An 11775-nucleotide genomic window follows, 5' to 3' on the forward strand; every position below is an offset into this window, starting at 1 on the left:
GTGTCTCTTTCCATACAAGTGGCTCCAAAATCTACCTAATCCTATTTCACATCTGCATTTCAAGTTACCTGTAAATTAGGCTTTGGTGAATTCTAACATGGGGCCATAAAAGCAACAGAGTCTAGAAAATGTAATTCACAACATTACTCACATTGACGTAACAGAGTCAAAAAGGGTCATCTCCAACTCTAAATTTTATTGTCCTCTCACAGGTCTCTCTCTCTTTTTTTTTTTTCAGTACGTGGGCCTCTCACTGCCGTGGCCTCTCCCGTCACGGAGCACAGGCCCCGAACATGCAGGCCCAGTGGCCATTGCTCATGGGCCCAGCCGCTCCGTGGCATGTGGGACCCTCCTGGATGGGGGCACGAACCTGTGTCCCCTGCATTGGCAGGTGGACCCTCAACCACTGCGCCACCAGGGAAGCCCTCACAGGTCTCTCTTAATGCAAATTCCATAGCCCAAATCCCAGCCAGAAGGAATAACAAGTAACAAAGGACAAAAGATGAAAACAATAATTCACATGAGAGTATATGATGAACTTTGCATACTTACAAATATATGCCAACTCATTGTTAGCAAAGAAATGGAATAAAGCTCTTCAGGCCAATGAAAAGTTAGTTTTCTCTTAAGAAGTAAAGGTGGAATATGTATATAATGTATAAGGGATGTTGAGTACTTGCCGCAGGAGGCCAGTACAATAAACAAACAAGTACCAAAGTGTCATTTTTCAGTGTTCTCTTATTTGCAGAAGAGTATTATATAAAAATTAACCCCACTTACATATTAGAAGTGCACTTCAATTCACCCATGGATCAAAGAGTCTTCAAAATAAAAACAAAAATTTTACTGAGTAAAGGATAAAATTACCTATTAAACTTAGGAACAATTGCCTAAAGAGTACCTACAGAATTATCTTACCTCAATATTTACTTGCAAAAGTAAGTACTACTCCATACTACAGATAATAACTTTAAGAATGTGCCACTGATAAGGACAATGTATGTTTAAAGTTTATAACACTTCTTCCATACTGTAACTTTGAGTATTCTACATGAATTAATTTGTACCAGGCTTACCCATATTACTTACATTAACATGAGTTTTTTCCAGTGCAGTTTTCACATGACTACAAAAATATGTGTTTCAACTGAATAGTTTGTCTTACTTTTCAGTTACTTGGTATCTATCCAGTGTACATTCTCACATGGTTTTGTAAGGATGTAGGGCAAATGAAGGTTTTCATATATTGTTTATATTTAACAGAATTCTCTCTAGAGTGAGTTCTCTCCCAAGAAAATGGGACTGAAAACTTCCCCAATTCCTCATGCTTACATGGTGTGCACCGTCTTGTGTCCTTAAAATGTTGTGTGATAAAGGCTTTCCAATATTCCTTACGTTCAGTTTCTGGTAAGAGTTCTTTCACATATTTGAACATAATAGGAATTGTTGAGGGCTTTACCATACATTTTGCATTCACAGGGTTTCTCTCCAGTGTGAATTCTTTTTTTGTATTCAAAATGAACTGGGACTACTGAAGGTTCTCCTACATTCCTGACATTCATAGGCCTACTTTCCATTATGAGGATTTTCATGGTTTTGAACAGAACTGGGACAATCGAAGGCTTTCGTATAATTTTCACATTCGTGTGGTTTCGCTCCAGTGTGAGTTCTTTCATGATTTCATAATGAACTGAAAAAAATTGAAGGCCTTCCCACATTCCTTACACTATTAGGTCCATCTCCAGGGTGCTTCACCACATGTCTTGGAATTTTAGTGACAGAACTGAAGGCTTTCCCAAGCGCTACTCTCCAATATGAGTTCTTTCATGGTTTCGTAAAGAACGGAGATGACTGAAGGCTTTACTACAATTCTTACATTCATACGGTTTCTCTCCAGTGTGAGTTCTTTCATGGTTTTGTAATGAACTGGGACAATCGAAGGGTTTCCCACATTTCTTACATGTATAAGATCCAACTCCAGTGTGCTTTATCATGTGTAAATGAAATTTTGAGAGAAAAATGAATGCTTTCCCACATTCCTTACATTCATAAGGTTTCTCTCCACTATGAGTCCTTTCATGACTTCGGAGGGAACTGAGATAACTGACGGCTTTACCACATTGTTTACATTGATAGGGTTTCTCCCCAGTATGACTTCTTTCATGTTTTTGAAGGAAACTGGGATAACTGAAGGCTTTACCACATTCCTTACATGCATGAGGTTTCTCTCCAGTATGAGTTCTTTCATGTCTTCGAAGGGACCTAGGAGTACTGGTTTTACAACATCCCTTACATTCATAGGGCTTTTCTACACTGTGAATCCTTTCATGACTTTGAAAGTAATTGGGACAATCAAAGACTTTCCCACACTCCTTACATTTATAAGGTCCATCTCCAGTGTGCTTCATCACGTGTCTTTGAAATTTGATGAGAGAACTGAAGGCTTTCTCACATTCTTTACATTCATAAGGTTTCTCTCCACCATGACTTCTTTCATGTTTTTGACAGGAATTTGGACAACTGAAGGCTTTACCACATTTTTTACATTCATAAGGCTTTTCTCCACTGTGTCTCCTTTCATGGCTTTGAAAGGATCTGGGACAACTGAAGGCTTTACCACATTGCCTACACTCATAGGGTTTCTCTCCACTATGACTTTTTTCATGTCTGCGAATGGAAGTGGGCCAATTGAAAGTTTTCCCACATTGTTTACATTTATAAGGCTTCTCTCCTGTGTGAGTCCTTACATGTATTTGAAATGAACTGGGAGTAATGAATGCTTTCTTACATTCCTTACATTTATAAGGTCCATCTCCAGAGTGACTTATCATGTGTGCTCGAAGGCTTGAGAGAAAAATAAAACCTTTTCCACAATCCTTACATTCATAGGGTTTCTCTCCAGTATGATTTCTTTCATGTTTTCGAAGAGAACTGGAATAACTGAATGCTTTACTACATCTTTTACATTCATAGAATTTCTTTCCATTGTGATTTCTTTCATGGTTTTGTAATCCTACACGGGAAATAAAAGCTTTACCACATTGCTTACATTCATAGGGTTTCTCTCCTGTGTGAGTCCTTTCATGTGTTTGAAAAGTTCGACGATATCTAAAGGCTTTTCCACATTGTTTACATTGATAGGGTTTCTCTCCCATGTGGGTTTTTTCATGTATTTGTAGTGCACTTAAAAAAGTAAAGACTTTCCCACATTCCTTACATTTATAAGGAGCATCTCCAGTGTGTGTTATCATGTGTCTCCGAAAGGTTGTGAGCCACTTAAAGGGTTTCCCACATTCCTTACATTTATAAGGAGTATCTCCAGTGTGCGTTATCATGTGTCTTTGAAAGGTTGTAAGCCACATAAAGGATTTCCCACATTCTTTACATTCATAGGGCTTTTCTCCTGTATGAATCCTTTTATGTGTTTGAAAGGATGTGCGAAAACGAAAAGCTTTCCCACATTCCTTACATTTGTAGTTCTCCTGTCCACTGTGTTTTCTTTCATGTTTTTCAAAACACTGAAGATAACTGAAGGCTTTACCACATTCCTTACATTTATATGGCTTCTCTTCATATTTCTGATACTCATACAGTTTGTGCCCACTATGACGGTTGATATGCCTATTAAGGGATGAATGATGCATAAAGACTTTTCCACATGCACTGCATTCATGTAGTTTCACTCCAGTAGTTTTCTTCTTCAGACTGAGTTTTGGAATAAGGCTGAAGTTTCCTGCACATTGACTACCCTCTTTACTTTCACAGAGTCTCTCTACAACATGACTTCTGTAAAAAATGAGAATCACGTTAGTAATGATTTCTTTACCAACAATTTAATATTAGTAGGATATTTGAACTACATTTTTATGATCTATAGCAAAACTGTAGGTTATCTCCCTTGTCTGAATTGTTTTTGATTGAATATAAGAAATGCCCTGCAAGAAGACTTCACTCTTGGAATTATCAAAACACTGATATTCACATACAGGGCTTGTTAATACTGTTTCCAAGAGAACTATTTTCCAAACACTAAATATCTATGTCACATATTAGAAAGTATTTGGGGGAAAGTTTTTCTGAGAATAAATAAATGTCAAGCAGGCATTATGTGTTTAGGTCCCTTCTTTTAAAATTTCATCACGTACCAGGACCCTCATATAAGGCACTACTTTCTGTTGTGAGTGTGACTTACCTTAGTTTTCTCCCCTGGTTTTTGTACTGATCTTCAATGTCATGATCCTCCCATCTTTTCCCTAAATTGCAGATGCAGAAAAACGATTTCAAAATATTAGAAATTATAGAACAATCATTAGATTCTATATTCATTGTTGGTTGCGACCAGGCCTAGTTTATATACCAACATCCTCCCTTCCACATAGGACATCTTAGAAGACCATCAATGAGCAAGAAACATTTGTTCCCTAATTGACAAAGTAAAGGAAAGCTGTCACCCTTACCTACTGAGGCCAGGTTTCTGAAGGTTTCCCGCATCACATCTCTGTAGAGTTTCTTCTGTGAAGGATTCAGTAAAGCCCACTCCTCCAGGGTGAAATTCACAGCCACATCTTCAAAGGCTACCGAGTCCTAAAATATCCCAAATATGTGTATAGTAGGATGAATGACACTGACAGGACTAAAAATCTATACACCATTTTTGTTTTGTTTTGTTTTGTGTTTATTTTTGGCTGCTTTGGGTCTTCCTCTAGTTGCAGCAAGCAGGGGCTACTCTTCATTGCAGCGTGCAGGCTTCCCATTGTGGTGGCTTCTCTTGTTGCAGAGCACAGGCTCTAGGCGCGTGGGCTTCAGTAGTCGTGGCACGCGGGCTCTAGAGTGCAGGCTCAGTAGTTGTGCCGCACAGGCTTAGTTGCTCCATGGCACGTGGGATCTTCCTGGGCCAGGGATCGAACCCGTGTCCCCTGAATTGGCAGGCAGTTTCTTAACTGCTGTGCCACAAGGGAAGCCATATACACTATTTATATGAAGGTTATGTATGATCCTGTCATATCCAAACATTTATTCTATGACTTGATCATCAGGAACTTACTCTGTCTCTACTTCCTCACAAATTTAGCAGCATAATGAACATGGAAATATTTACTCTGATCACATTACATCTCATTTCTCACTAACAGCAGGGTCCAGAACATGTTGGGAAATGACAGACATGATATACAAATGAAACGAATGTTACCATTTTAAGACCATCAATGCCTTGTGAGGAAAAACTCTTTCATCTCCTTCCTTTTTACATACCATTTATAGCACTTATGAGGCAGAGGGCCAAATCTGCACAAACTTTTATGAATAAGAACATAGTGCTGAACTGGAAGCTTTTTCTTCTATTCCCATCACCAAACAAGAGTCCAAGAAAACTGTAAAACTTTTAATAGGATCCAGCTGGCCAATTTGTCCGTAAAGTAATCCAGGCCTTTATAAGTAGTCAGATGTAGATGACAGAAAAAAAAATATTCTTGTGGGGAAATAGTGCTGTTAACTTGTGCAATATTTACCACAGATTCAGTTTTTCCTTTCTCTTTGTTTGATCTGATGCACTAGAAAGTTAATTGGCCCCTACAGTTAATTGGCGCAGACAGTAGGAAGACAGCATGAAAACACAGACCACAAAATTCCTATAGTCATGTGCCTCAGGGCTGCTTAAGAGGCATACATAGGCACACAGAGTGAGACAATATGCCAGAATAGCTCTTTATGGCAGATCTAAAACACAGTGCCCTGTGCCTTTCTAACCTTGAGGAACAGATTAAGAGTTGTAGATGGCAAGTGCATTCACTGAAAATCACAAGGGTTTGATGGTGAATCTGCCCAAAAGTATGAAATACACAAAGGATTCAACAGTGCTTTCCTCCTAAAGAACATAAAATCTCCATTTTCAAATTGCAGGAGGAAGTTATTTCCTGACCAGCCACTCTAGAGGCTGCCCTGCCAACTTCTCTAATTTCCAAGCTCCCACAAGGTTTACAGGAACATGACAGCTTGACCCCTGGGGATAGGAATCCCTTTGCTGATGACAGCACACATTGCCAATAGTGTATGAAAGGTTTTATTACCTAAATAATTGAGGTATCTGAGGAAAGTAAGGCAGGCCTCTCCAGAGCTTTCAAGAAATGGCTTCACAAGCAAGGAAAGGTAATTGGACTTTTTAAAAACTGAAGTTAGGGGCTGGGTTAGGATGAGGGTTCACACACAAGAGCAGGATCTTAAGAGGATTGAATCTCTTGCCACTGCCAATGGAAGAAGGACTAAGGCTTTCTGATCACTTTGTATAGATGTGGGTAAAAGTGTAAAGAGGATGAATGAGGTTTTAAAGCAGTCAGCAATCACCAAAAATTGAAGACAGAGACTTACAGGTTCTAATCTGGCATTTAAGAAACTTAGAAGTCATCATTCCTGGTCTCAAAGAAAAAAAATGAAAAAAACTTGAACAAGTCTTCTTAGACCCATCAGAGCATTGAGGTCACAGGCAAAACACTCTCTCTAAAACTGGGAAAGAAGAAATAAAGATGGCATGTAAAAATAAGCACCAGGGACTTCCCTGGTGGTCCAGTGGTTAAGACTTCACCTTCCAATGTAGGGGGTGCAGGTTTGATCCCTGGTTGGGGAGCTAAGATCCCATGTGCCTCGCAGCCAAAAAACCTAAACATAAAAATAGAAATAATATCGTAACAAAATTCAATAAAGACTTTAAAAAATGTCCACATCAAAAAAAGTAATAATAATAAAAAATACCAAATACTCTGTTCTTAACAAGGCCTGTACTGAAAACAATATATTTCACCAGAGGCTAACACAAAGCCAAAAAAACAAAAACAAAACAAACAAAATAGAACACAATATCCATGAACTGTACAATGACAGGTTTAAAATACACAAAATGGGAATATCTGAAAAAAAAAAGATACACAGAAAGGAACAGAAAAAATGAAGTAATAATTATTGAGATTTTCCTAAAATTAATCATAAATGGCATGCTGTAGATCCAAAAAGCTTAAAGAACACTAAACGTCAAAAATGCATACCAAGGCTTCCCTAGTGGTGCAGTGGTTGAGAGTCCGCCTGCCGATGCAGTGGACACGGGTTCGTGCCCCGGTCCAGGAAGATCCCACATGCTGTGGAGCGGCTAGGCCTGTGAGCCATGGCCTCTGAGCCTGCACGTCCGGAGTCTGCGCGTCCAGAGCCTGTGCTCCGCAAGGGGAGAGGCCACAACAGTGAGAGGCCCGCGTACCGCAAAAAAAAAAAAAAAAAAAAAAATGCATACCAAGTATATCATATTCTAACTAGAGAAAAATCAAAGAGAAAGAGAATATAGTGAAAAAAAGCCAGAGGGGAAACCCACCTTACTTATAGAGAAAAACGATTAGAATTAAATCAGACTTCTTTTCAGAAACCATGCAAGCAGGAAGAGAGCAGAGTGAAATATTTAAATTTTTGAAAGAAAAAACTACTCTTCTACTTTTCAAAACCAAAAGCTGGTCCGCAGAAAATATTAATTATAATAAAATTGACTGACGTCTAGTCAAGATAACGGAGAAGAGAAGGCAAAACAGAAATAATATCAGAAATGAAAGAAGGGGGAAATGAACATAAAAAGATTTGATACAATTCAACATCCATTTATGGTAACAAACTAATAATAGAAGGGAACTCTCTGTCCTTGAGAAAAATATCTACAGGACACCTGCAGCTAACATCATACTTAGATACAACACCAAAAACAAACAAACAAACCATGAAGGGAAAAAATGATAAGTCTCACTTTATTAAAAGGAAAATTCCTGTGCTGGGAAAGTGTTAAGAGAATGAAAAGACAAGTCACAGACTAGGAGAATGTCTTTGTAACACACATATCTGATAAATGACTGGTATCCAGAATATACATAGAATTCTTGGGGACTTCCCTGGTGGTGCAGTGGATAAGACTCTGTGCTCCCAATGCAGGGGGCCCGAGTTTGATCCCTGGTCAGGGCACTAGATTCCAAATGCATGCCATAATTAAGAGTTCACATGCCACAACTAAGGAGCCCGTGTACCGCAACTAAGGAGCCCTGGAGCCACAACTAAGAAGTCCTGGAGCCACAACTAAGAAGCCCATGTGCCACAACTAAGGAGCCCATGAGCTGCAACTAAGACCCAGTGCAACCAAATAAATAAATAATTTTTTAAAAAACCCCAAACAAAATATATATATATATATAATTCTTAAAACTCAACAGTAAGAAGACAAACAACTCAATTAAAAGTGGGAAAAAGATCTGAATAGACACCACACCAAACAAGATATACAGATGGGAAATAAGCAATATGAAAACATGCTCAACAAATGTCTTTGGGAAATTATAAAAAAAACAACAATGATATGTCACTACACACTTATCAAATGGCTAAATTCAAAACACTCAGAACACCAGATATTAGTGAAGATGTGAAGCTGCTGGTAATCCTCATTCCTTGGTGGTGGGAATGAAATTTGGTATGCCTACATTGGAAGATAAGAATTTTCCATCGATACTTAATATACTCTTATACATATAGTAAGATCCAGCAAGCACATTCCTTGGTAGAGACCTAAATTAGACTCTACCAAGCCTACACATGAATGTTTCTAGGTGTTTTATTCATAATGGGCAAGAGTTAGAGTTAAGCATGATGTCCTTCAAGAGTCGAATGGCTAAACAATCAGTGTCATTCCCACTGTAATAAGATGAAATATTGTTCAGTGAAAAAATGAAATGAGGTATCAAGCCATGAAAACACATGAAGGAATCTTAAAAGTACATTGCTAAGTGAAAGAAGCCAATCTGACAAGGCAACACAAGATTCCAAGTATTGGACATTCCGGAAAAGACATTATTATGAGCCAGAAAAAGATCTTTGGTTCTGAAGGATTTGGGGGTTGAAGGGAGAGATGAATGAATAGATGAAGCATAAGGGACTTTGAGGGAACTGATACTACTCTACAGGACAGAGAAATGATGGATACGTTTCAATAAACATTTACCAAAACCCATAGATCCTATAACACAAAGAGTCATTGATAATAAAAACTGTGGACTTTAGTGCATCACTATTGGTTCAGTAATTGTTATAAATGTACTGTGGTAATACAAGATGTATAAAACAGTGCAAACTGTGTGGATGCAGAGGGGTTATGTGGGAACTACTAAGGAAAAGAATTACAGGACCACAATATTCAAGAGATAAAGGAATCCAAAGGAAAGAAAAGCAAATATTTGAATCAGCTGAGATAAGCACACTGCTTCCCTACCGTTCAAAACGAAAATCCACATTCAGAAAGTTAAATACATTCTTAAAATTGTGGTGCAGACACTCCCAACTGAGATAGAACCCCTAGAAGTGAGTCAGTCCCTGGTGAAGAAGGGTAGGGACCCAAAATAAACTCTGGCAGCTGCACATACTCTTCTCTTGCCTGGCCACGTGCGAGCCCTTCCTCTCCCAGGCTTCCATTCTCACAAGTGAGGAATTTCTCAGCAGGTTCCGACCCAAATGAACTCCCAAATTCATAAACCCTTTGTCAAGGAGACAGAACACCAACCTCCATAGACTTTCCTGTGCACAAATTACACTGAATGCGCCAACATTATGGATGCAACACTTAGGCATACATCTGCACCTGAAGAAACCACTATTACAACTGCAGAAAGAAATCACCGTGTCTCCTCCACCTACCCAGGTGCACTTGAACCCCCATCTTTCCAGGGCTCTGCACCTTCTCTCAGCATAAAGGCTCCTTCTGTAGTGGGTGTGAGCAGGTGAGAAAACCTACAAGGAGAGGTTCCCCAGGAAGAACCAATTGGCCTTCGCTTCTACCTCTCTGTGCACGCTCAGAGAGGGCCTTGGTTTGGCTCACCCACCACAGGCCATATTCAACACTGGAGTTACTTGGCACCACTATTACATTTTAATGACACAAACACACTGACCAATCCAGCAAATTCACTCAGACTCAGTGTTTATGTGGAAAGGAGGAAAGAAAACTGGAACGTACTTTACTAGTTCAACCAGAAAATCCCAAATATATATTCCTTTCAGCAAAGAAGATGTCAGTTAATTATTATTTCATGGCAAGACTTGTAATTAATTAATCATACTTGAACACTTCTGGTTTGCAAGTCTAAACCCTGGAATTTCATTTGAAATCATCCAAAAGTAATGAACAGCCCTCTGAAACAACTACAGTCAGGGTAAGAGGGAGTGAAACCAGTATCTTAAGAGAAATGCAATACTGGAACCTTTCTTTTCACCCCTGAAATTCACCACTTTTTTTTGCCTCTTTGGAAATGTTTTATGCTATCTTTCGAGCCTATTGATTAAATAAAAATGTATTTACCCCTACTGAAAACGAACACTTAAATAAAGCAATAAATCTTCTCAGGTCAACAAAAGCAGGGAGGGGCAAGGCTGACAGAACAGATCACCCAGGAAAGTTTCAAAAAGGAACCTCCAACCAAAGGATTTTTCGTAGGATGTCTGGGCCCAGGAAAGATCCTGTGACGAGAGGCACAAGGATTTCATACAACATAGTTCCAGGCGGTCATTCTCGGCTTTCCTTTCATGTAAAATACACACACAAAAATAAAGCTTTCAAAATCAGCCCATCCGTGGCTCTACTTAAGAAGGATAAACAATTAAAATATTGAGGCTATTTGAAATGTAGCACGGCGGACAAACAGTAGAATATGTTGTGAATCAGAGAGAGGAAACTGGCGTTTGGGAATATGAAAGGGATTTGTAAATTTAGGGATTTATCGCCAACCCTAGGAAGAGCGACGCTGGTAAAACAGGGCTGTGGATTTGAGACCCCGCTCCCATCAAATTTGAAAAACTCAAGAGAAAACGTGTCGCGCTGGGGAGAAAGGAGGGAATGGGGACCTCACACACCACAGCTCCTCCCACGCATATAGCCCTGACCCCGAGTCTAACGACCCTCCCGCGGTCACCGCACAACCTGGGGGAGACGCGGGGCTGCGGGCGCAGAGCTGCGCAGAGAGGCTCCGGGGTCAGGGCCGACGTCGCCGCGCACCAAGGGACGGGACAGGACGCCCGGGGTCCCGGCTGCCGGCCCCGCCCCGCCCCCACGCTGCGAGCCGGAGCGGACTGAGGTCCGAGCGGCGCCCCGGGTGGACTCGGGCCAGCGGACTCCGAAGTTGACCGCGGGGAGGCCCGGGTCCCGCCACGGCCGCTTCCGGCCGGTTCCCACCAGCCCCTCCTCTCCGTCTCCACATCCAGGGAAGCACACTCACCATTTCTAGGTTTCCTGGGTCTCCCCGAATCCTTCCTACGACTCCCACGACCCGTATAGATCACAGCACAACACAACCTGCGGCAGAGGAAGAAGACCACTAGGGGAAGATAAGCATCCGGAGCAAAGCCAGAGCGATTAGCTACAGCCCTTCCGTTGAGGGGCGTCACCCCACCCACAGGCCCCAGGGACCTCCCTGATTGGGCAGTTCCCAAGGCCTCGCCCCCTCGTGCCTGAGTGATAGCGGGGCGGGAGGACGCTTGGATCAGGCGAACAGGCTTCAGCCGATGGTGGGTGACCTGTTCCCGCGGGAATATTTGAATTTAAACAGAGCTTATTCCTGTCGTAAGGCTGACTCTGTAGTCTTCCCGCAGCTTGGTCGGAACGCGAGGTCACAGGTGTGCACAGGGAATTCCTCATTCAGTTTGAAGATGAAGCAAGTATAGACAAGAGGGCGCCCAGACCAGGACAAACTGCAACAAGAAGGCTTGGTGTAA

General features: G+C 40.9%; 1 protein-coding gene across 1 annotated transcript; it reads right to left on the reverse strand.

Annotated features, from left to right (window-relative positions):
* Positions 1–544: 544 nt before the first annotated feature.
* Positions 545–11382, reverse strand: LOC132422865 (zinc finger protein 709-like). Its single transcript, XM_060007954.1, has 4 exons — positions 11280–11382; positions 4458–4584; positions 4193–4253; positions 545–3786 (listed from the first exon to the last, which is right to left on the reverse strand). Exons 1-4 carry the CDS (start codon positions 11280–11282, stop codon positions 1803–1805), a joined length of 2175 nt encoding a protein of 724 aa, XP_059863937.1. The 5' UTR covers positions 11283–11382; the 3' UTR covers positions 545–1802.
* Between the last annotated feature and the right edge of the window lie 393 nt (positions 11383–11775).

The sequence above is a fragment of the Delphinus delphis genome, chromosome 3, assembly GCF_949987515.2.
Source record: "Delphinus delphis chromosome 3, mDelDel1.2, whole genome shotgun sequence".
NCBI lineage: Eukaryota > Metazoa > Chordata > Mammalia > Artiodactyla > Delphinidae > Delphinus > Delphinus delphis.